Source organism: Salvia splendens, chromosome 10 (genome assembly GCF_004379255.2).
Source record: "Salvia splendens isolate huo1 chromosome 10, SspV2, whole genome shotgun sequence".
In the NCBI taxonomy this organism is placed as follows: Eukaryota; Viridiplantae; Streptophyta; class Magnoliopsida; order Lamiales; family Lamiaceae; genus Salvia; species Salvia splendens.
Window position 1 is genome coordinate 5,722,374 of NC_056041.1, and position 26,349 is coordinate 5,748,722.

Consider the following 26,349-nt stretch of genomic DNA (forward strand, 5'->3'; position numbering starts at 1 on the left):
TACCTCGTATAATTTTAGTTAATAAAATGAATTTGAGAGAAATTAACTATATAGTTAAAAATTATTACAACACTTTTAATTTTATCAACCCACCAATTATATGTACACCACACCAGTGAAATAATTAGGATACATAACAGGAAAGAATGTCATAAACAAAACTTCTAAACAGCTCAGACTGCTGCTCATCTTGAAGCCACCACTGGTAGCTCTCCTCCCTTAAATAGTTGGGCACAAAAACGGCGATCATCGGTTGCTGCCTCCTTCCAAGAAACTCCGGAGGCTGCACAAAGCTTCCGCGGAGAGGCTGCAGCACCTCAGCTTCCTCTGGCGCGTCGAGGGTTGCTCAGTTTGATCCAGAGACGTAAAACAGACGATGATCACTGTAAGATTGTCGAAAGTGTTGAGACGAAGGGCCTCCATGACGAGGTCCTTAGCGCATTGCTCGGGGTCGTCGTGCCGTCTGAGCCCCCGACGGACGAGGCTAACGGCTTGCTGGCTAGACAAGACATCCCAGATTCCGTCACATCCGATTATGAGGAACTCGTCATCCTCCGTTAGAGATATTTGGCGGAATTCAGGCTCTGCAATGAGAGGCGAGGAGGAGCCTCGCGGCAGTTTCATATCCCAGTCGCCCAGGGCTCGAGTAACGGAGAGAACGCCATTGAGATAGCCGTCATCAATGAATCCACCTAATTCCTCAACACGCCTTCTCTCTGAAGTATAAGTAGGCCGGTGATCTTGAGACATATCGATTGCCTCACCTTTCCGGCAGAGAACTGCTCGGCAGTCTCCCGCATTCGCCACCATTAAAAGCCTGGAGCGAAGCAAAGTGTTTCTCAGTTTCTAGATAAAGACAGTTACTATAATCCAACTTCAACAATGTGCAAATTGCAAAAATTGAATCTTGGTGTTATAATTGCAAACCATTTAGAAGTGTTGTTAAATCGTGACGATAAACCTTGTACAACAATCCAATTGATCACAAAGAGTGAAGGACGAAAATGTACCTCCCAACGACGAGAGCTGTCAAAGCAGTAGTTCCGGAAGAAGTGCTCACGCTACTGTCCTCAGCCAATGCCATATCTGCTAGTAGAAATGCTTTCCTCAGGCAATTCTCAACCTCCAGTACAAAGTCATCGTCTACTTCAGAAGCTCGCGGGAAATCACCGTCTTCAAAAAAGAATCTCATCGCGTGTTTTTTAACATAAGCCGCCGCCTCAGGCCCTCCATGGCCATCAAAAACCTGCAAAATGCACCAAGACTTAGATGTTGCCGCCACAGCAATATCAATGGAAAAGAAAGGGCGAAAAGGCCACTCACCCCATAGAAGGCACTAGGTTCGGGGACTGTGATGAGAGACCCCAAGTGTGCTGACAGATCGTCTATCCTTATGTGTTCGTCTTCCATATATCTCCGCGGACCAATATCAGCAAAACCACCGGAACGGATGCTTGGGGCAAACAGCACAGGCGTCTCCGGAGGTTTAACATCCTTTACATACACACACACACACAGACATACTTGTGAGCAATCAATCGAATAATTTGAGAAAAAAGTGCGTAGAGATCATGCTAATTTACAATTAGTAGGATAAAGATTACCAACTTTCAGTAGATAATAAAAAAGGAGAGGTTGCAGAAAAAAGCATCAGGAATCTGATCTAAAGAAAAAAATGATTCCCAGAATTCTACTTAAATCTTCCAATGATTCAGCAACAATAGGAAACCCATCATTCATCAATTTTGTAAATTTCATATACAATAATACACCTTTCTTGACCAAAAAAACTATTCTACTCCCAAGAATCCAAGTACAGCTTGATATCTTTCCACCAGAAAGATTGAATTTTTTTTATCAAGAATCTTTCTATGATCTTTCCTCAAATCTCATAATCAAATCTAAAACTCACAACCAACCTAAATTTTTCCAGGGGGGGGGGAATAAATATTCCACCATTCAAGAGCTAAACCTACAACTCAAGCAACATTATAAAACCAATCAACTGTTACTCGTTAAATTTCACAGCAAATTCCACCATATCTACCCAAGAATCCAAGACCAGGCCATATATCTTTTCCCCAAAAGATTGAATCTTTTGATCAATAATCTTGCTATGTTCTTTTTTCCCCAAATCTCATGAACAAATCCAAGACAGACAATCAATTTTTCCACAGCCAAGCAGAAATGTTCCACAATTCAAGAACCAAACATATTACTCAACAGATGCACATGCCAGCTTAAATCATGAAATCAAAAAGTTTGTTTTTTGTTTTAAAAAGGAAGTTGAGATAGAAATCTTACAAGCTGGGAAGGGGGCACATCCAACATAGGGATGCTTGTTCGAACTACCACCTCTGCTTCTGCTCCCATCTTCAATCAGTTACACCACAAGATCGGCTTCCACTCAGCTCTTTCAGACAATTATATTCTTGAAACGGTGGAATTTTTCTCTTATACGAATCTGATAGTATTAACAAAAGATTGGATTTTTAGCTTCTGGGGGTTTCTTTGAAGTTCTGTCCGTGTGGAAAAGATGATCAAAACTGCTCCCAAGTTGGCTTGAATCAATACTTATAGCTGGGTGGGGGCTGCTTGAGACCGGAAACCGGCTGTCAACTTGTGGTGACCGGAAAGTGCCGGTTTAACACTATCACGCCCAGTTTGTATTAGGATGTCCACTCTCATGCGGACACCCCAATACCTCCGCTCCAGTTTTTGTCCATAGCCTCAGTTTTTTGTCTATAGCCCCAAAATTTTATAATCAATTTTCATTTTAGTTTCAATCAAGTATAATTAAAATCATCGCAATGTAAATAATTAGAAAACGAGATAATTGGACCCGAATATTCGTTGTATTTATAGGTGAATTAAATTGAATTAAAAAAATAAAAAATCGGGGGCTATAGCCGCGCCGGGCACCGCGCCACTATAGGAGCCCCACCTATCCGCCGCGTCCGCCCCGGAGTCGCCGCATGCCCGTCCGCCGCCTACCGCGCCCACACTCCTCGTCCGCCCCGGGGGCGGACGTCACCTCCACTATAACCGCCCCGAGATCGCCCCGGAGGGGGCTATAGCCGCGCCTCAACCATAGTGGATACTCTTACTGCTATGAATATCATGGATTGTGGATTCGTGGCGGACAAATCATAAAATAATGATGCAATTTTTTATACGAATATTAATAAAAAAATTTATCAATATAAAATAATTATGAAATATTTTAACAAAAGAGTTAATGACATCCAAATAAAAATAACGGAATATAATGAATTAAAACACGAATGAAACTTTTTATGATTTATATAAACTTCAAACTTAAATGAAATTTTTTATATGTGATTTATGTAAACTTCAAACTTTTTGTTATGATACGAAACAAAGCTAAAATATTTGCACTCCCTCGGTACTATAGCAATGGAGCCATTTTGTCATTTTAGTATTCCCTAATAGTATAGTCATATCCCGTTTAGTAAAAGTCAACACATTTTTTTTCATTTTACTCTTTCTTATTATATTTTCTCTTCATCTCTCAACCTTTTAATTTTCATATTTTATTTTTCATTTACTTGACCCACTTAATATAATTTTTTTTAAATCGCATGCTGGAAAGAAATATCTCAACTACTATGAAACGAATGGGGTATAAGCTATGAATTCATCCAGAATTTTGGTTTTCGTGATTCCTTCAAGACTCGAATCTAGTGGGGTGTTGATTCGTTTACACTTTTGTGATATCGCATCTTTTTAAAATTATTGTGCTCGTATTTTGTATTTTAGTCTTGGGATAATTTTATTCGAAATAACGATATATAAGTGGTTTCATTATATTTCTTTGCATTATTGATGAGTGAATTTAATGCATTTTTAGAAAATTTCTTGTTTTGGGATAGTTCTAGATCCACTGAATTTATAATGCACATATTTGTTTCAGAAAAAAAAGATATGGATAACGATTCATGTCTTTTTCAAATTGATATGTTGATTTTAATTTAGTATTTTAAAATAATATAGTGTGTAATTTCTTAATTTCGGAATAACTTTCATTCACAGAATTTGTAGTATAAGTATTTTTAAAAAGAGAAAAAGATAAATAATACTAGTAAGGAGCAATAATTAATCTTTTTAAAAATTTGTACCACTGCAAACTAAAATTTCGCTGTCCATCTATATAAGATAATATGATAATTTATCAAATTTATCAAAGTTATACTCCCTCCGTCCCATGTTACTTGCATTATTGTTTTTTGGCTAGTCACAAACTCCTTACTGTTTATAGTTTAAGTTAGAATTAATGCATTTAATTAATATGTTAGTTTAAGTTAAAAGCTCTTTTATCGTATCATTACTCTTAAAATTATAATTTAATTACACTAAAAAATCAATCTCAAATTTACGTCTTAAAATGAAAAGTGCGAGTATCACGAGACAGAAGGAGTAGTAATTATAAAAATACTACTGTAGTAGTAAAGAATAGTAATGTGTGATAGGTTGTGTAACACGCGACGCAAGAGAAGAGCCACGTCGAAACTTCGCAAACGGACACGTGCCAGTGAAGTGGGACCCAGACGCGTGACTTTGTAGGAACGCGCGAAACCTGTCACGCTTTGACGAAAAGATCCCTTACACCCCGTTGACCTGATTTAATAAAGATGTTTTAAAAAAATTTCTTTTCTAGAGCTAGTAATAATAAAGTTTTAGAAAAGTCAATGCTCCAATTAAGGGGACTATTATGACATATTTTTTTAATTAATTATTTCGTGAGTTTTAGAACACTGAATTCTTGATTCTCATTGGAACGAGTCAAAAAACGGCACAAGGCTCGTAATATGATCAATATGGGATGGATCTGTTCACACTCTGCATCATTTTATACAATTAGGTAAATGTCTTTTTATAGAATTCTATGATCTGTTCACTGCTCCCTACATTATATTATTAAATACCTAACGCAAATGGAAATATTCTGGCTATTGATTTTTTAGACAAAAGTCTCTACCTACTTGAGCTCTACATTGAAAGTTTTTGTTGCATACAAAATGGAAACTTCTTCCCTAAAAAGGGCTTTCTAGAAGATCATATCTTGGAATTAGATCAAGATTAAAATTTGCAATCGAACCTTTTAAATTATGAGCAAGGCATATCAAGAAATTAATGGGATTTCTTTTCCATTATCAGGGAACAACTGGCATACACATGTAGTTTAATTGAATGATAACACAACCTCAATTGAAGGTGGCTAATTTGTGTTTAAACTAATAGATCACACTAATTTGATGGAGTACTATTTAGTTTTATCATATTGAGTCATCTTCTTCCATTAGTTTAATCTCAATAAAGCAAAGTTCAAAAGCATCTCTTTTAAAATTGGTGTCCCTATGTGCATCAATCTATAGTATTTATCATTTAAAATTAAGTATTTATTGAAAAGAGTATCATTCTTATTACATGTTTCATTTCAAGTTGTTTCATAAAAGATGTCATATTTTAGTATTTTTAGTAAAATGATGCCAATTTCTTCATTTTAATTACTTTTGTTATCAATGTAATTACTTAAATTTTTCATTTTTATATCCATTCACTTTTTCAATACACGTGTTATATGGTAGCTAGAAACACTTGAACAACAAAAAACAATTATTTTTCGTTTTCATAAAGTGAACAAACTTTCTCAGTTCAATCGACAAATGTACATATTTTGTGGGTTAGAGAAGTTGCTAAGTTGAATTTACTTTCTTGAGGTATGTTGGTAGATTGATTTGATTGCCTTAAAAACGTGGAAGTGGATATCAATTTTAACCAAAAAAAACAAAAATATGTTTCTGTTGTCAGAGCACGATACGTCAGATTCCATATTCATTATGCATTTTAAGCAACACTTTGTTAGTATTTTTATTTCTTATTTATTTTCATTTTCATTATAAAAACCCTTGAATCTCATGATACGTCGCTTTCATCCCATAAACTAACAAATGTGCATTTGCCACCGTGCCAATATTCGTCAATATAAATAAAATTGATCGATATAAATGAATAAATGATGACACGTAGCCTCTATTATGCTTTAATTATATATAGTGTATTGCTTTTTCTAATGAGATTTTTATGTTGTGCGTTATCTGGTACAAAGAGATACATATAGGGGGTGTTCGGTTGATAAGATTAAATTTCATGATTAAATATGTATCATGTTTTGTTCATAAGATTGAACCCTTCAACTTAATCTTAGATGGATAGTCTCATGATAATTAGTCATAGTCTTCCCCTCCAACTAAAATAATCCCACAACTTAATTCTAGATGGATAGTCTCATGATATTAGTCATGGCCACCGAACGCCACCATAGTGTTCGCTTCTAATGAGATTTTAAGGACAAAAGTAGTAATTAATAATGTAGGCAAGATGAGAAATATTTTAAGCCATTGCATTCGTTATGAGATTAAGAGTGAGAGAAAAAATTGAATGTAGTGTGCTTGTTTTCATAATTAGAATAAATAATGATTATAAATAGTTTGATTGAATTTGAACTCATGTTTTGTATGATACTCTACATCTACGTGATTATAGGACTAAAAGTAATTTTCACATTTAATTCATTTTGATAAGGATTCGTATTCACTTCATCCTATGTTTATATTATTTTTGTCGTAATCTTTTGATACGACTCAAATTTATGTTTAATATTTGAAGGAAGTGAAATAGAATTACCGAGAAAGTATTGAATGATACGAGTTCAAACTTATTAGAACATCAAATTATAAGATTAAAGTATGTGAGGGTTTCGGTTTAAGTAGAAAATCGAACTTAATCAAAAAATTAAAGTATGATTTAGTTTAGTGGACTAATATCCTATATCTATTTCGATTTGATATTAAGTATATAACATGAACGTTTTAATGGTGCCGATGCTCAGTGATTGTTCTTTCTTGTTAGCTACACTGATTTTTAATAATCATTTTACTAAAATATTAAAGTAAAATGGCTTTCTTCCTATTTTTCTGAAATGGGCTATGAAGGTTAATAAGATGGGTTTAGAATGGGCCAGCTCGGCCCAGACTACCTGGCCGAAATTGGGGATTTTCCTAAATTCAATTAGTTTATATAGTGTCGCAGATAATTGCAGGTTTTACAACTAATTATTTATTCATTTTTTTAGCAGAGAAAAGGGGGATAGTGTAAATTGATGAAATAAAATAAGGGTCAATAATACTTGGATTTTGGTTCGAATTTTGGGTACTCTAAAAGTTCAAATTTAGAGCGAAAATTTTCCAAACTGAATCAAATATCCATACCTCATATACTAAATTAAATTAAGTAGTTGTAATGCTAGTTGTTTATAATTTGATTAATTCTGTACACTTAAACTAGTAAGGTACATAGCCAAAATAAATTCAGCCTTATATTTTGTGACGAAGCTAACAATTATATTTAATTATTTTATTATATGATAATCATTGCATGCGGCAAAACTTTAAGTTTTATTATATGATTTTGATATGGACATATAATTAACTAGGTTGATATGAAATGTGTGGTAGTCGATGAGGCTATATGGCCCATATTAGTGGAGTAGAATATGTCTATATTATAAGTGAATGAATCAATCATTGCATAATACAGCTAAGTATTCACCAACTAATTGCCAAAATATTCTGGAATCATCATTTTATATGCCATCTCATCTGTACCAAAAATAAAGTCATAGCTACTTTGTCTTTTTCTGTATATTCATACGTACTCATTTTGGTATAAATATATGTCATCATCTAAAATTATTTTATTTCATATGCATAGAACTAAATGTTTTTTAGCCAAGCATACAAGCTGTTAGGTATTCATATTTTCACTTTTTAGCTAATTGTTCTCAAATTTAACGAAATGTTCACATAATTTAAACTACAGATGTATTTTAACTTGTTACGGTAAATATGAATTTTGCAAGTTTGATAAACTATGTTAAGTGCTAAAATACTTTACACTTTATGTATTTATTATTTTAGTTCATAAACAAAATTAATACTTTTAAGATAGTTCGTGTATATATAAAAGCTGTAGCTTCTTTTTTGCATGTATACAAAAAGTTAAAAGAAACTAGTATAACTATACGACAAGGTAAAATGTAACATAAAAATTCACGAAGGAGTATATATCGTTAAAAGATGGATTAATATTAGTAGTATTAGTTATATATAATTAAACTTTGATTCAAATTTTGAGTGCTTAGAGTATATGTGACCTCAAAGCTAAGCACCCAATAGTATTGGCGCTTCACATTTGGAAGCACGTGCCTTCTCTTAAAGTTCTCATCTCTTTTATTGGTTCATTATTTAACAATATTAGATTAATTTTATCCCAAGTAAAATGTTCCCATGTGGTAGAGCAATGGCATTGAATCCGACAATTTTGAAACTTGCACCACCATCTCATCATGAAATAAGTATTCCATTCATCGATTTCTTCTCCAATATATATCCAATAATTTGGTGTGAATAAATGGATTATAATTCGATTTCTGGATTTTATCAACGAAATTAACTTAAATATTGTATAAATCTACGAAGTTATAAGTGACGACGTTTCTTATGATAGGAAACCCATTAAAATTAACTGAAACCCATAATACTTCTATTCGTTTTTTTTAATTTCATTTGTTGTATGAAATTCAAAACCAAAAAGAACCAATTCTTTATTTAAATTTTTTCCGGACGATTAGGTTTTTATTACCAAAACCTAATTAATTATTTGAGCATCATGTTATCATTATTTATTTTGTTTAAATACCTCAATATTATCAGTTAAATTTTATAAACTGCATGAAATTAAAAGCTTGGTTACCATTATATATATATTTATATTAAAGTAAATAAAGAAATAAATTAATGTCAATATGGGTTAACTAGAATAATGTTTAGTATAATTTCTCTGTATATATGTATTAAAACTCAATAAAATGTTTTTTCTTTGAGGATCGAAGAGGAATACAATTATGGAAGATGCGAATATTTTGTAGTAGTATTAGTACTATTTTGTTACATCTCTTTCTCTAGTAAAGTCAGAGTTAACCTCGGTCATTAATGTCGCCAAGACTTATCTTAAATATGGATAACATCAAATTGAAGGCAAATTATTACGACAGGCAAGTTCGAGTTTTGGTTAAAGCAAGGGGCCCACCATATGTAATTATATTTTCATATAAATGTCGCTAATAATAATTTGTCATATTATATCTTATGCAATGATACTAAGAATTAAGTGGATTGGCAATTGTCATCATCACTATAGCTTCACGTTAATCTCATTTTTAGGCTTTCAATATAAACAGTAATAATTTAATTATTCGGTTTAAAGTATGTCGTAGTGCTATATTTTATATTAAAAATATATATCATGCATCTAAAGTTAGAGGACGTTGACACATACATATCTAACTCATAATCTCACAATTTTAATATGTAGTATAATATCATTTCACCAGCTACTTTGCTAGATAAGAGATAATATATGTCTAGTTTAGATGTATATGAATAATATTGAATATGTCAATAAAGTCGAAAAAATTAAAATTTAAATAAAAAAAAAACTCTAAATCCTTCTTATTCCTTTTGAAACCAAATAGAACCCAATTAGCATGCCAAAACAAACATTTTGGTTTGTTTTGGTTTGGGGGAATCCTTTCTCATTTTTTTTATTTGATTGTTTACATATTTGTGTTGTGTATTTTAAAATTTAAATGTATCTCAAATTGGAGAACTTATAAACTCATTCTTATTCTTAAATTTGAGAAATAAAAAAAAACTATTCCTATGCATCGAATTTGGTCTAAACCGATTTGCTCCAAACCATTCCAAACTGAATTAGTCTCCCATCTTAAACCGAACGAATTGATAATCTCAAGTTGGGTTGATTAATTTACAAAATAGGTTTGAGTTTGTTCATTGCGTCGAGATAATCAGGGCATAAATCACTTATATTTTTTACGACCACATGTTACTCTGTTATGAACAAAGTCATAAAACAAGGATCATAAACATTAACATTATAAACCCAGAGATGCAATATGTTGACTGTTGATTATAACATTGGAGTCATATTATCGTAATACAATTGTAGCAACTATTAGCAGGATATGACAAGAAAACAACATATGGTTGCCCTAAATCATGATTGCCGCCTTGGACTCACGCGGTTTGTTTTTAGTCTGCCGATTTAGGCTAAACCTAATCAAAAAGAAATCTAATGCACTACCAAATTAATTTAACAATAAGCCGTTTTGTTAATTAATCTAGTACGCAATATGGAATGTGAGATAATGTATGACACGCTTATGTAAAATATCTTATACAATAATACATGCCGATATTATAGTAATTGATAGGTATGAATAATTAAATAATTAATTTGTTATAATTGTTATTTGTATTATATGTGCCCCACCTAGGAGGTTCTATTAATTCTTTTTCTAACAATTAGTCCATAAAGCATTGTTCGTTTTACATCAATTAAGATATTGAGATATATATCATCGATATATTATTAACTCTAGAATGAAAATATTACTCCGTAGTATAATTAGCACCAAAATGAGAAACTAGGATGTAATTAACCGAATTTTCAATCAGAGCCAAATAACCACTTCATTATATTTATCACAAAGTTTTAGACTAAAATACTGCACTAATCGCATGCGTTAAAAGAGTGGTAGAAAAGATTTTTGAGTCAAACGGCGCCGTTCACTGGATTAGCTCGTAGCTGAGGGAGGGGGGCCAATTAGGGTTTTGAATGAATTCGAAAACGTTAAATAAAATGTGACTGACATAATAATTTGTTTCGGAAAAGCAAAAGGGTTTGAATGGTCAAAAGCGGAGATAAAGTAGAACTATAAATTAATTACAAAATCACTATAATAATATTTATGATAAAATAATTATGAGATTTGATTGCTTTATTATATGCTTTCGGAGCCATTATCGTGTTGACTGTCTGACCCCTCCCATCAAATAGCTGGCTGCCTATTCACATTACCCTCTCATTCAAACATAATTCTGATAATTTCAGGCGAAAATCAGCGGAAAAAGAGGAATCGTTGATTCGTCGTGGATATATTTTGACGATTTCGGCGGTGGCTGATTCGATAGATTTCGTTTTCTTCGGGTGCGTTTTTTGGATCCGTGAGCTTTAAATTTTTTTTTTGTGATGCGTCACGGTATGAAAGTCTGAGTAGCTGAATTAGTCTGAGTGCCTGGATTTGTGCGTCGTTCTCGTTTAATTTGTTTGAATTTGAGTTTCGATTGAAGGTTTGGGTGGATTTTTTTTCGTTTTTTAGCTGAATTTTTTGTTGTGATTGATTTTATTCCGTTTGTTTCCTTCTCCTACTCGTTGTATCCTTGTTGCAAGGTTTTTTTTGTTTGTGATTATTCTCGTATTCGTTGGTTTTGCGTTTGTGTTGGTACAAATTGGGAATTAGTTGGGATATTTCATAAATTTGGTTTTTCTGGACTTTGTAATAGATGTCTTACTTCGTAGATCTCGATCTGATGATACCGACCGTTTTTTTTTCCCGCTGTCTATGGAAGCTGCTGGGGAATTTTCTGCGTTGTAATATTAGAGATGCTCTGTACTTTTAAGTTAGATTTTAGATGTTGGTTCTGTGTTTATGAGTGTCTGTTCAGCTTCATTGTTCAAACTACTTCATATACAAAAATATCTTTTAATTGGTGGCTGTCGCTGTGTTGTTGTTTGATGCAATTATTCTCAATTTTCGTTTCGTGTTTGGGTGGAATTGTTGCAATTTCTACCTTGATGAAGATTTTGCTTAACCTTAGTTGGATTTCTTGCAGATAGGTTCTGGGCCAGCTTCTTTATCTTAGCCGGGCATAACTGGTGAGAAATCCTGCCTCGATTGTTACTATTAAAAGTGAATGGCCTCAATTAGTGTAGCTCCTCCGAACGGTGTAAGAGATCCTGGTCGAAAGCCTGGTGGACTGGATAAGCTGCCAGATGAGATGAATGAGATGAAACTCAAGGATGACAAGGTACAGATAATTACGATAAATTAATCATTCTGTATTTTGTCACAGGCTGTTGCTTATAGATGTGCTAACTCTAACCCTATGTGATAGGATATGGAACCGGTTTACGTAGATGGAAATGGAACAGAAACTGGTCATATAATTGTGACCACAATAGGGGGCAAAAATGGCCAACCAAAACAGGTTACATTCGATACTCAGTATTTGTATTATACTCAGATTTGCTAAGTTTGTTATTTTCCTATTTATAATATTCAATACCTTGTTTTTTCAGACAATCAGTTATATGGCTGAGCGTATTGTGGGGCAGGGATCTTTTGGAGTAGTGTTTCAGGTACTGTCTGCTGTGATGCCTTCTCCTTGCCCAGTTCAAGGAAAAACAATATTTTTCATGCATTTGCAATTCAGAACTCTTATTTATGCTAATGTTCTCTTTCAGGCCAAATGTCTAGAAACAGGTGAAACTGTTGCCATAAAAAAGGTTCTTCAAGATAAGAGGTACAAGAACAGAGAGCTGCAAACCATGCGTCTCCTGGACCACCCCAATGTTGTGTCTTTGAAGCATTGTTTCTTCTCGACCACTGAGAAGGATGAGCTTTTTCTTAACTTGGTGTTGGAATATGTTCCTGAGACTGTTCATAGGGTTATTAGACATTATAACAAGATGAGTCAGAGGATGCCAATGATATATGTTAAACTTTATGCTTATCAGGTATACTTTGTCCCACTTACATTGTATTGTTAAATTTCTAGAAATGCCTGGATATTGTATTTCAAATTTAAGTAATGACTTTTTTTCATAAGCTGAATCTTTTCTCTAAACCTAAAGTGTCTTTTCATGGCAGATTTTCCGAGCACTTGCATATATCCATGGCAGTATTGGAGTGTGCCACAGGGATATTAAACCACAAAATTTGTTGGTAAGTTTATTTTCAATTTAATGCATATGATAGCAAGTTACAAACAACTTACTTTTCAACATACTGTCTACAGGTTAATCCACACACCCATCAGGTGAAGTTATGTGATTTTGGAAGTGCAAAAGTACTGGTGAGCACCATACTTTCCTCTGCCTCTGATGAAGGCATCTTTTAGCCTCTTAACTTAGTAAGGTTATTTATGTTATTTGACTCAATATGTAGGTCAAAGGAGAACCAAACATTTCCTATATATGTTCAAGGTACTATCGTGCTCCCGAACTCATATTCGGTGCAACAGAATATACTACTGCCATTGACATCTGGTCTGCTGGATGCGTCTTGGCTGAATTACTGCTTGGACAGGTTGGTGACTAAACTACCATTTTCCTTCAACTGATTCTTGATGATGCTCTTAATTTACTAAACAGATGTTCCATTTCTATTTCAGCCCCTTTTCCCTGGTGAAAGTGGAGTTGATCAGCTTGTTGAAATCATTAAGGTAATCATGGTTGATCTTTACTATGTTAATAGTACATTTACTCTGAAGCACCTGGCCTTCCGTTTGTTAGATCACATTCATATTGCATTGATTGTCCATTATGGTTTATGTTGACTAAGCTAATGAATGTGAATTTTACACACTTCTTTGTATGTAGGTACTGGGTACCCCAACAAGGGAGGAGATTAAATGCATGAACCCCAATTACACTGAATTCAAATTCCCCCAAATAAAAGCTCACCCATGGCACAAGGTAATGACATTTAACTTCTATTTGTGTCGATGATGATGGTTTATGTACTTCATGCATAGTTTGACGAACTTTTCTCATCTGCAGATCTTTCACAAGCGGATGCCACCTGAGGCCGTTGATGTTGTTTCAAGGTTACTGCAGTATTCTCCAAACCTACGGTGCACTGCGGTGAGCATTACTTTATTTCATTATTTTCCGAATACAACTTTGTGCATCTACGGAAACATTGCCAATAAGCATGATTGCGTCTGGAAGTGTGACCCCGAGTATATGATATTTTTGAAGTTTTTGATAGACATTGGCCTTTGAATGTGGTTTAAGTTTCTTTAGTAACAATTTCCTGTCCATATTATACAACTCTGCTAATTCTTGTTCTCAATTGAGTTGAAAGTGAAGAGGATATTAATGGATCGTCAAGATTCTCTTTCATTTCTATGACAAGGGTTGAAAATCATTCTCATAATCATCTGCAATGTTTGTTTCTTTAATGCAGTTGGAGGCGTTAGTCCATCCATTCTTTGATGAGTTGCGCGATCCAAATGTTAGACTACCTAATGGGCGGTTTGTTCCGCCATTATTCAACTTTAAGCCACATGGTTAGTCGTCCTTCATGCTATATTCAGTTTTCATCTCCCTAATGGTGTGCTATACGTAACTGTATCTAACTCGTTCCTCCCGGTACCATTGATCAGAGCTCAAGGGCGTCCCAGCAGAGTTATTGGGGAAGCTGATCCCCGAGCATGCAAGAAAGCAATGCGCGTTCCTTGGATTGTAATATATAAAGTGCTACTACTACTTTAAGACTTGAAATATGTTTCTAACCTCGTTGAAGCGATGACCCCTCTCCCCTTTCTTCTGTTGGTATTGAGGTTTCATGTATTTTTTAAAATTTGATTATAGCAGAGAACAAGAAGGTTTTATTATGTATCTGACCATTTTTTTTTGTTGTTATTATGATCGACGAAACTGTAATAGTTGAAGTGGAAGAAGCTTACTTGTGTTGTCTGGTTTGCCCTTGGCGCTTTGAGAGGTCGCGTTACTTTAGCTGTTGTAAATGTATATATATGAAGAGAAAATACTTGGGCTAAATTAGTTTAGCTTTTGTTGTCGCCTGCCTTGTTCACAACAAGAATTTTTTTGGTTCATGGGATGATGAATCACAGAAAGTAAATCCACATTAATGTATTTTTATCTGAAAAAAATTGAGTTTCTATATATTTTGTGTTAGAATTTGATACTACTAGTACTATTTTTGAAAAGAAATAGCCTTGGTCAAGGATAATTGCTTCCTATATTCTGATTACTATACTAGTACTCTAATCGTTTAAACCTTTTCTTCTCAGTCTACGGTTACCTAGAGCAATATTGTTATCACAATTGAAAATATATTTAATACAGTATGCAGTATCTTTTTTACTGGATCAAAATATCCATATTTGACAGTGCATTATGTGCATATGTAAAAATACATGTAAAAATTTGAAAAATTTTGCATGGAAATCAGTGGTGCTCTGACATTGATTGTTTGAAATAGTTTTTTGACAAATATCAAGTAGTTGCCGACTAGTTGAAATAAATTAGTAGGCCCTATTACTTCATCAATTCGTGAAAAAAATAATTTCAACCTATTCGTAATGACGTGTCATTGATTTTCATACATTTTTTTTGAAATCTAAGGATTTTTGTCCCACTTAAAATTTGGGGAGTTATAACACGTTTCTGTATATAGAGCGATTTTCTTTATTATATGCACCTTCAAAACATAAGTATTTTTAATTTTCAACCTACAACGTATTCCTTTTTGGAAACAATAGTATATATATGGACTAGATTTTCATTTTATCTTTAGCTTTTTTCCGTTGGTAAAGTTGAAAAACGTAAAAATGGGTTGAATAGTCGTTTGTAAAGTGGTATTCAAGTGTGACATTCTTAATCATGTACTAGTGGTGCTCGTTTTATGTTTTCATAATTCGAAATCAAGGTAAAAGTGTTTTTTTTGAAACCAGTCCAGATTGTAGATTTGAAGTTTGATCCTAAAAACACATAGTAGATAGAAATGAAATGTGAACACATATACTACTCAAAGTTACATACAAACACACTTAACACAAGAAAAGGGAAGTGCAAAACTGTGTAGCTTTGGGCGGTGAAGAGCTCTGTCATTCTGTCAATATCGAGTTTGAAAAATAAAAATAGAAGTCAATCAAAAGCTGCAACTCTGTTAACGTATCACATCTACAAGAAATGGAAACGTGGTCCTCGTCTATAATGACCAATAATTGATGTATTATTATTATTATTTACTTCATAATTGATGACTTTAGATTCCTCTAATTTATATAAGTATATTTTGCGGAGGAGATTCCGCAGGTACAGGCGTATATAACCATATTATGGACTCAATTCACATTTCCAACATGAGAATCTTATCTTATATGAGAAGGCTAAATTGATCTCGTTTGGGATTGGGCCTTGCTTTTTTCCGGACCTTTTGAGATCATATTTCATAACCAACAATATTTGTGAAAGGCAATTATTATTTCGTTAATTTATTATTGAAAAGTAGCTAGAACGGACACAAATTTTAGCATTTTACATTATCTCATTCCATTTAAAGGATTAATAAGGATTAATAATTTCAAAGATCTTCAGGCCACCTGCAACGCGTCACGCGGGTGGCCCGTATTTCGTCACGAAGGGACGGGACGGCAGCGTGACGCGTTGCAGCGCCCCGTCTCGTCCCCAGCCCGTTCCGCGTTCCGTCACGCCGTGACGGTTGGCGAGACGTCTCGCCGCGCGCCGAGGCGACGTGGCGCGCTCCGACGCCATGCGTGACGCTCACTTGCCGACCCGCGAGTGGGCATCGTCACGCTGACGCAATAATTCATTTTTTTAAAAAAAGTTGAATTAAATAAAAAATAAATAAATAAAAATGAAAAACGGTAAAATTACCATTTTTTCAATCTATTTATTTATTTTTTATTTTTTATACTCAATAAATACTCCTAATTCAACCTCATTTCACACACAAATACACATCTATTCTTCCCAAATCATCTTCATTTCCTCTCCAATTTTCATCTAACCCCTCATCACAAAATGTCCGGCGACGGAAACTCTGGCAGTGGCGGCTCCGGCGGGTTCGGCGACTGGGGGCATGTACAATGTCCTCGGTGGTGGTTCCGGTTCATCGACGCCGGGGGGTACCAACCACCCCATTTTGATGTGGATGCATACGCCCATCCCTCCGCCCCGAGGTATTCGCAGAGATTATCCCAGATTCGGGAGGATTATTCCGTTGATCCCACTCCGGAAGAAGGCTGAGGCGGGGGAGGAGGCCGAGGCGGTGGACCTCCACCGCTTCCATGGGGATGATTCACCGGCGGAGTAGTTTTTTTTATTTTCTATAAAATTGTATATTAAATTATGTCATTTTTATTTTTTTAAGATTTTAATTATGTATTTTTTTATTTTTTTGAATTTTAGGTTGTAATTTTATTTTATTTTTAATGAAGTGTGTTTTTTTAAATTGAATTTGATTGGAAATAGAAAAAAAATGAAATTGAATGAATAGTAATTTAAGGGACGGTTAAGGGACATAGGGTTGCAGGTTCCGTCCCTTAGTTAAGAGATGGAGTAAAAAAGTACAGTGGGGCCCATGAATAGTAATTTAAGGGACGGTTAAGTGACAGCGTTGAGGATGGCAATTTCATTTTTTATTTTTATTTCCAACAAATTCAATTAATAAAAACACACTTCATTAAATAAAATAAAATTACAACTTAAAATTCTAAAAAAAAAACACATAATGGATCCATGAATGGATTAAATTTGGGAGAAGAATAATGTTTTGAGATGAAGAATGTAGAGTGTTTGAGTGAGAATAAAGAGTTTTTTTTATGGTGAATTAATTTGTGGGAATGATTTGATATTTATAGAAGTGATTGGGGGCTTAAAAAATACAAAAAAATTAAAAATTTGTAAAAAAACGGCTAGTATATTTTTGGGATTTTTTTATTTTTTAATTTTTCCTGAATTTTAAAAAAATATTTAAAAAAATATTTTCAACGGAAATTAAAGACGCCCGTTGCTGGCCGGCGAGTGGGCGTCACGAATGAACCAACGCTCGCCACGTGGCCAACGCGCGTGGCGAGCTGTCTCGCGCGCTGCCTCTCCGCGGCGAGACAAAGGACGGGCTTGGGACGAGATGGAGCCCGCATTGCTGTCTCGATGCGGTCTCTCTCCGAGACGAGATAGAGCCCGCATCGGGACGCAAGGCGGGTGCTGACTTAGTACCACACACACGCAATAAGCATGTAGTATGAATAATACTAGTATAATTACTATTTGATGACATGTATATGTACTATATTCCACAACGTAAGCATATGACATCACATCTCTTACGCTACAAATGTCCGAGTTATTAGTCCAATTTCAACTCTTCACAATTTTCAAAGCCATCATAGTCAAATTGTCTCCAAGTTCCAACTATAAAAATCCTAAATTCTCGTCCCCCACCTCTATTCAAACAACTCTTCCCGACACAATTTGCTGAATTTCTATTTTATTTTTCGTCAATGGAAACGAGCGAGAACTGTACAGCCCCGCACCGTAGCGAAGCTGGGGAGGAGGAAGACGAGGAGAATATGGAGATATTTTTGGCGCTGATGAGGAATTTCAGGAACAAACTGCACCAACTGCAGGAAAACCACAGTAGCAAGAGAAAGAGGTCGTCAACATCGGGTGGCGGCTGGGCGCCGGCTTTCAAGCTAGAGGATTTCACCGACGACATACAGTTTAAGAAGCCGATGCCGGCTTGTATTCATAATGTTGGAAATGTGGAGATAATTAACGGACGTTTGCTCCGATCAGATCCGCCGTCTTCTCCAAACCTTAAACTCGAACTTTGAGTTACATGTCAGATATTTAGGCCTTGCACTTTTATCATGTTTTTTGTTTTGAATTTTACATTTTTACTACTCTATTTACTATGGGCCAATGGATAATAAAATAAATATTTTTCCCTTACTTGTTACTCCTACTATTTTGTAGTATTGAATTAACAGGTAAAATTTCTATTAATAAATGAATTATATCCAAATTTTAATTTTTTTAATCTAATTTATTCTATTGTTCAAAACGTACAAAATTTTTTAGCTTTCACAACTTTGGAGATGGTCCAAATTTCTTTGGACGGTAACGCAAATTGTGGAGTTCAATTGACAACTCGAAGGTAACGTTGGTTAAAATGATACTCTTATTGTTTATTAAGTATTGGGTTTAATTGTCATAAAAAATGGTAAAAAAAATTTGTTGTTACGAAATTCGCTCTATTTGTGGAATTAGGATTCATGTACAAATGTACTATTAGGAAGCTATTGTTGAGAGCTTTCGATCAAACCTCTGGAAATTAAATTATTAGCCAGGAATTTCTGGACTTATCTAATTAAAATAAAAATACAAAATTTTATACATTCTTTTTAGCAAACCAAATTTTTTGTAGTATATTTTTTGTACTAACGGACAATTAGGACTTTTCTTATTACACAATCAAGTTATTTAATATTGATAATGAATTGTTTGTCTAATTGAAAAACTATCAACTTGGATTCTAACTACCAAGATCTTGTAAATTTGAGCGTGGGCCATGGGTATGTGTTTCATGCGTACTTCAATCAATGTGTTTCACATGGGCCGACTCTAAGATGGATCACGAACTAAATGGGCTAAGAAGATTTGGAAGGGCCCATCATAGCTCAAATTGGAACAGATGAAAGCCCATTTTACATCTTCACGGATTCACACAATCAAGTGATCCGAACCGTTCGATCTATTGATTGAAGGCCAACGTTTTATACGAAAAATATAATTTTATTTTCAAAATTAATCCCAACAGATGTCAAATTTTTCATTTTGATAATGGACTTATTATTATACTGATATGTAAAATTAGTACCATATACCACTAACTTTTTTAATTCATTTTCTTTTACATTTTTAAAACTCGTATCAGGTTAAAACGGGACACATTAGGAGAGCGAAGGGAGTATTTTTTATAGATTACATTTAATGAGACCACTATAAAATATTTTCATGGGTGTAGACAAGCAATGTCTGGTTTATGGTTTCTCTTAGCTTTAGCTATATGATTTATTCAGAGAAGACGACAAATGTAGCGATGAACCTAACTATCTGGTGTGGGAATGGAGAGGTTTGGAGAAGAATTTTTGGTGGTAGAAAGTTAAGCAACTATCATAATCAATTACTATTAAATAAACACATTTATCACAATATCAAATCCGAGAGGCATTTGAAATCTATTATTAAAGATAGAAAGTAGTAATTGAGTAGTACTACCACCAACTGCTATTATTACAGAGTGAAGTTAAAACCAATGAACATAAGCTTAGTTTTATCTAGGGGAGGGGGCATCAATCGAATGGACCAAAATAAACATGTTATTATTTCAATCTCAAATCATAAGCATCACAAAATTTATTCATTGTTTAATAATTAATTACTTATAAACTGATAAGCGAATTCATACTATATTTCAAACAATTTTTAACTGAATAGACGCACTGAGATGCTTAAGTTCTCACCAACTTATTTTTTTATTTTTTTTGTAGATCTTCAAAATTCATCTAAATTTTATGTAAATTCTCATACAAAATCAATGCTAATAATCTGAATCAACTAAAAATTATATTCTCAATTAAATTTTAAAAATTGTAGCCTCTATCAATTTTTGTCTTCTACGTGTGAATTTGGTCGGTTTGTATTCACTACAAACAAATATTCCAAACAATGACAAAACTCCATATTTTCATGATCATACATTCAATCTAATCAAAACTGCAATAATCCACGGAATTTCCTGAATAGTAGTATTATTGCATTCTATTTTGATGTAATAAGCCAATTCTAGATTGGAGTATAGAGAAATATAATTGAGATGGCCGACCTTCACAACAGACAAAATATTCAAAAAAAAATACATTCTACTTTAATCCTTGAAAATCGGCTTGTGCTTTTGTTTGAAAGCGAACAAAGATTGTATGATATGATATGATTAGAAAAGAGTTTGTAATCTGCTACCACTGCCATAGTCAATGCTCTTCATACCACAACATTCTCTTTCTTGTTTGCAATCAACAACGTAGGACCCTTTTCATCTTCAACTCTATTTTATAACCCTTGCTTTTCTTTGTGGATTCAACTGTTACTTTGCTAAAGGAAACCCCCTTTCTTCAAACTATTTCCCTTTTTTATTATCTTTCTTTTCTTGCTTACTGACATGATTGATGGTTAATGAGTTAAGGGATTAAGGAACTAAAACACATGCTAACATCATGGATTAATGATGATCACATTTGAGTTAAGGATGCTAACCAAATCCGAACCGAACTGAAAAGTCCAAAAACTTTCAAAATTCAAAACAGAACGCTATATGCGTGTAGAATATTTGGTTTTGAAAAACAATCACAAACTGAATGAAGAAAAAATTCCAAATCAAATTTGATATTTTGATCAGTTAGTCAAATTCTGACATTGCATGCTGTCAAGTGTTAATCAAATGTCGTGAAAAGTAGATTTAAAGACAGAAATAGGAAAACAAGTCTTCATTATATGGTATTCAACAAACTTACTATTTCCAGCATTTAAGGAATCAATGTAAGATTAATTATACATGAGGTGGGAGAGTTTTTTACAATAACATAACCAAATCAAAGCTCTAAGAGAACACTTGGACAGCTCTATCGCTCGGATAAAGGCGCCCGCGTTTTTCTCACTGGTTTGAAGTTGAGTTATGTGGATTCATCCCCAGATTAGACGCCCCAACTTCTCCGGTCTTGGGGCTGTAAGGTCCTCTTGGAGTTCTCCCGCCTCTCAGCTCGTTTATGCGCGGGCTGTATGCTGTCCCGGATAAACGGGGGCTCTGCAGCTTCAAGTCCTTTGCTGGGGTTGATGACGAACTTGTGACCTTTGGACTGCAGATATGCTTGATCTCACCGCGACTCCTTGTGATGATCCCGTCTAAGATCTCTCCTCCATCTGCAAAGGAGAGCCTCGACCCGAGTTCGCCCTCCTGCATAAGAATTCCAGAACATAAATATACAAACATTTCAAGCTACGAGTCCAAGTAGACATTTAACAAATATCAAATAATCCTATTTTTATTACTCCATATTTTCTTGATATTAATCTTAGAACATATGGGAATAACAAAGATAAAGGAATGAATTAGCCATAATATTATTTTAAAATGTTTGAGAAAAGAGACTCTTAGAGCATCTCCAGTGGGCGGATGTCCCACTCGGACATCTACTAGGACATCCCAAAAACACCTCCTGCCAAGTCACTAGGACTTCTCATCCCACTGCCACGTCACTAGGACATCCCCTGCACAATCCGCCGTTCCCATCGCCCTTCCCACTAGAGTTTAAAAAAAAAATTTTAATTACCGGACGTCCGACCCACTCCACAATGGCGGACGTCCGCCCGCCCGTCGCCCGCACGTCCGAGGACACCCGACGTCCTCACGGGACGTCCGTATCCGACCTTCGACGCCACAATGGCGGACGTCCCGGTCACCCGTCGCGGACGTCCGACCGGACGTTCGCCATTGGAGATGCTCTTAAAAGTAAAGATGTGAAGGAGTTGAAAGAATGATGAGATACCGGTGGGATGTTGAATGGCACGGCCGGAGCCTCTTCATAGTCTGCAGCGTCCAAATCTTGAAGATGAGCGCCTTTGAAGAACTTTGGCAGTGCGTACTGCCTCACCGGGACTAGAAGCATGATAAGGAGAGGGAAGAGGACCCCTGCAATCGGAACCCATGTGATCCCGAAGCAGAGAAGCAAGTACGTCGTTTGGAATAGGGTGAACATTGCAATGGTCTTGAAAGGCACAGTCTCGACAAATGAGGCGTGGTAGTCCTCCAAAACCCTATCAGTTCACACAAGGCCGCTAGTTAGTTTAGAGATCTAGAATTAGCAGGTTCTTGAAATCACGAGACGAGGAAAAAAACAGACTTGTATCGCCTGCCCGGTGCAGTGAAGAGAAGTAGGATCCTCTCCCAGAACTGGTTGCCGGGTAAGCTCTCAATGGCCATGAAAGCGAAATATCCCCACAGCACGGAGGTGGGGATCATTCTCAAAGCGGGCATTGCAGCAACGCACCCTCCAACCATGGTGGATTGCAGCAAGTTGCTGAGACGTTGTTCTTTGACCTCAATGGGGAGCAAATCATCAATCTCCTTTTCAACATCGAAGATTGTCTCGTCCACGGGAGAATCAAAGCTTCCCATGCTTGAGGCCAGCTGAATTGTGGACTCTTTCAGCTCCTTCAGACCCTGATGTAGTAAACAGAATTTTAATGTTGGCGCGTTTGTAGCTACAAAGATCAACACAGCAAACACGAGTAAATACGAGAAAAAGTGGAGGGAAAAAGCATACACTATTTGATGGCTGCTGGTAGATAAGAGGGGTCTGCATTTGCTGATAAGCTTCTTGCATGTTTCCATACAATTGTGCCAAATTTGAGTTCTTTTGAATGCTTTCACGTGCTGTGGCAACGAGCCGGTTTCTGAGTAACTGCATTATTCGTAAAATAAGCTTTAGAGAGCAACCAAACACTACAAACACTGCAAGAGGAGCCACTGAGATGGGGAATCACCTGATGTTTGAGTGTGGCTAGGCTTTTCGTGTGCATTGGCGACTGTGGAATTACACCGTTTGATGGAGGGATGCCTAATAGACCGCACATTAACGTCTGAAAGAAACATGAGAAATGGATCAGGAAATGGGAGTACTATATCAAAAAAGACGATTAAAAGTCTGATCAACGAACCAAAAAACCGAGAAGTAGTAAATCATAATGGAAGGAAGGTGGCTTTCTCAGATTGAATTCACTCTGCTGAGCCAACTGAGACGCGACACTGTGGTCAAAATAATAAAGGACTGCAATCATCGTTGCAGGAATGAAAGCTCCAAGTATGTAAAGGATCGGTACATTTAGCATATCCTGAAAAAGTAAGGGTACATTCAGCATATTTTCAAGTTGTATTGGAGAACTGAGGAATTTTGTTTAACTAGTTTGGGGGGGCTTGCCTTTATCACTGTCCAATTCTCGTAGGCACCCGGTGACCATGGATTTGGGCTGGAGAGACGTCTTGGAATTCCTTCCGGAACATTCTTAGAAGGAATATACGAAACTGCTGTCCACACCAACACCATCAATGGCACGCCATAGTCAGCTATAAGGCTCCTAAGAGAACCTGCAAGGAGACAGTAAGTAAGCAATCGTGCTACCAATTCGCCTCAAAGACGCTCTCGTTTGTATGACAATAATACTAACCAGACCCATAACGCCATGATCTAGCCTTTCGGCTTCTCAGTGCAGTTAGCAGTAGACCAAAGGACAGCACTAAAGCAAACATGCCATTAGCAAACCGCCATGAAGTCATGAAAGCGGGTAGGCTCGTGTCTGCCCTTTTTGGTATGCGAAACTCATCCACGATTCCCTAACACAAGTTATATTTTAGAAGCTGAAATTACAAAATTCAAGAAAAGGTATTTCTATGCATTATCCTTACTTTGATTGCTTGCTGCATAAAGAGCATGGCGATGAGCATACCAAACAATTCCCCGGCCAGACGGGTAAATCTGTTGATGATGGAGCAAGCTCCAAGAATAGCCAACAGAAACAACAGAGCTGCAGTCCAAACACAAACCCTGTGTTTTCGTTTACACATAAAGCCATTAGGCAAACAACAATAACAACAACAACTCAAATCAAATCAAACAAGAATCACCACAAAGCCATAGAAAATGTGGAGACAAAGGAAGCTCACCATCCAGTCCACGCGAGAAACAACTCACGGCCCAAGTCGGATCTTTGCTTTGCAAAGTTGAACATGAATGTGTACATTATCACAGTAGGCTCAGCAACTCCAAGAATCAGCAATGGCTGCCCCCCAATTATTGAGTGTATGATGCCACAAACAGCAGTGGATGCTAGAGTCTGAACAGCAGTTAAAACCCCCTCTGCAATTTTCAGGATACAACTATCAACACATCATCAAACTCAAACACCAAGAAAATGAATTCTTGCAAGATCCTTTAACAATATAATCAATGCAACAATTTCTTTGAGTTAAATCATCTATACCCTCAACATACCAACAAATCTTCATCATCTCTGAACTTATTTACAACTATCCCAAAACATGAAAAATCAAGAATTTGTAATGTTGTGATGAACAAGGCCAGATGAAATCTAACCTGTGCTTCTCTCAAGCTGCTCCCCAAATGAAATGACTGGAATAGCAGAAGCAAAGAATATGTATGTTGTAGGGGCCAGTATTCTGCAAATCAAAAACACAATTACAACTAAAGAGATTGCAAAAATCCCCTAAAAATTCATGAAAGTGAAAGGCATACCTGAAGCCAGCCTTGAATCCACCACTCCAATCTTGCTTGTAGCAACGCAGCCGGTTATTAATGTCATTCTTAATCCCACGAAAGGGCACAAATGATTCCTCCATTTTCGAATAAAACTCACTCCCAAAGTATTTTCTTCAAATTTCAGAGGAAAAAAACAGCTCAAAAAGGGCTATGGGAGAAACTGCATTGCCATTGAATGCATCAAAGAGGAATAGGATTAAGCAGTTTTTGCCCAATGATTTACATAAAGTTTGTAAAACTAATCACCCCTTCAAGTATCAACAAATGCCAGCACTCCCAATCAAGATTCTTGAATCTTGATTGATAAAAATGTCAGCTTTTGACCTTTCCCCGTTGTTTTATAAGCAATAAAACGGAGACTAAGAAAAGAGCAAGAATGAAAGAAGAGTAGACATTCAATAATCTTAAGTGCAATAAAGATATCAGAAAACGGGTAAGAGTAAAACACAATGTGATTGTGAGCGCGCGAAGAAGAGAGTGGAAGATCCCAAATATAAAGGAAGTGAGTGCGTGTGTGTGTGTGGAAAAGAGAGAGATTAGAGAGAGGCGGGTCAAAACGAGAGCAGAAAAGGGATCTGCAGTAGTAGTATTATTGAACAAACAATGCGCCTTTGTATAGAGAAGTTAAATGAAATGAATAAAATAAAAGCTATACAAAATGAAGAGGAGAAGGAATACAGTTGGAGAGTAGCTGGCGGTGGAAGTGTTATTAGGCAGTGAAACAGAGACATCTATCAACACAACTAAGCCCTCTTTCCTCCCATTTTCATTATCCTACAAAAAGAGTATTGCGAAATTCAATAAATTCAGTTGTGTTCGGATAAACAATGATGAAATACCAATTTCATTCATCTGGCATTTACTCAGAATTAGTAGCAAATTTAAAGGCATTTAGTCATCCAAATCTCAATAGAGATAAAGAAAATTTAATAATTGAAATACTCCTACATTAAATGAAAAAATTTACAAAAGTAGGACATTAATTTCTGCAGATACTTGATTACTAGAATGAGTCAGAGTTAGTGAAGCAAATCTGTTGGAATTAATTGCTTAGCATAATTCATGAGATCAGCATGCGGTGTGTCTCTGCCAATTAGAGATATGAAATTAAAGTAAGCAGCATAGAAATTGATGTTTAGTTCAATAGTGAAAAAAAAAATAACAATGAAACATACAT

General features: G+C 35.6%; 3 protein-coding genes across 4 annotated transcripts; 1 reads left to right on the forward strand and 2 right to left on the reverse strand.

The window, feature by feature from the left end:
* Positions 1–12: 12 nt before the first annotated feature.
* On the reverse strand, positions 13–2,553 carry LOC121752444 (probable protein phosphatase 2C 2). Its single transcript, XM_042147520.1, has 4 exons — positions 2,305–2,553; positions 1,324–1,494; positions 1,011–1,246; positions 13–817 (listed from the first exon to the last, which is right to left on the reverse strand). Exons 1-4 carry the CDS (start codon positions 2,371–2,373, stop codon positions 247–249), a joined length of 1,047 nt encoding a protein of 348 aa, XP_042003454.1. The 5' UTR covers positions 2,374–2,553; the 3' UTR covers positions 13–246.
* An 8,405-nt stretch (positions 2,554–10,958) lies between these two features.
* On the forward strand, positions 10,959–14,798 carry LOC121752159 (shaggy-related protein kinase alpha-like). 2 transcript variants are annotated; one of them, XM_042147072.1, is made up of 13 exons: positions 10,959–11,151; positions 11,842–12,032; positions 12,120–12,212; positions 12,304–12,363; positions 12,469–12,741; positions 12,875–12,949; positions 13,023–13,079; positions 13,172–13,312; positions 13,398–13,448; positions 13,606–13,701; positions 13,786–13,869; positions 14,195–14,297; positions 14,394–14,798. In XM_042147072.1, exons 2-13 carry the CDS (start codon positions 11,919–11,921, stop codon positions 14,474–14,476), a joined length of 1,230 nt encoding a protein of 409 aa, XP_042003006.1. In that variant the 5' UTR covers positions 10,959–11,151; positions 11,842–11,918; the 3' UTR covers positions 14,477–14,798. The 2 variants fall into 2 exon arrangements, with proteins under 2 accessions (XP_042003006.1, XP_042003005.1); XM_042147071.1 differs by having other exon boundaries at positions 10,960–11,151; positions 11,838–12,032.
* Positions 14,799–21,311: 6,513 nt separating this feature from the next.
* LOC121753365 (boron transporter 1-like) lies at positions 21,312–25,830 on the reverse strand. Its single transcript, XM_042148648.1, has 12 exons — positions 25,149–25,830; positions 24,990–25,072; positions 24,560–24,752; positions 24,302–24,440; positions 24,064–24,229; positions 23,817–23,983; positions 23,557–23,730; positions 23,383–23,478; positions 23,163–23,300; positions 22,740–23,059; positions 22,386–22,653; positions 21,312–21,793 (listed from the first exon to the last, which is right to left on the reverse strand). The coding sequence occupies exons 1-12, from the start codon at positions 25,250–25,252 to the stop codon at positions 21,494–21,496; spliced, it is 2,148 nt and encodes a 715-aa protein (XP_042004582.1). The 5' UTR covers positions 25,253–25,830; the 3' UTR covers positions 21,312–21,493.
* Between the last annotated feature and the right edge of the window lie 519 nt (positions 25,831–26,349).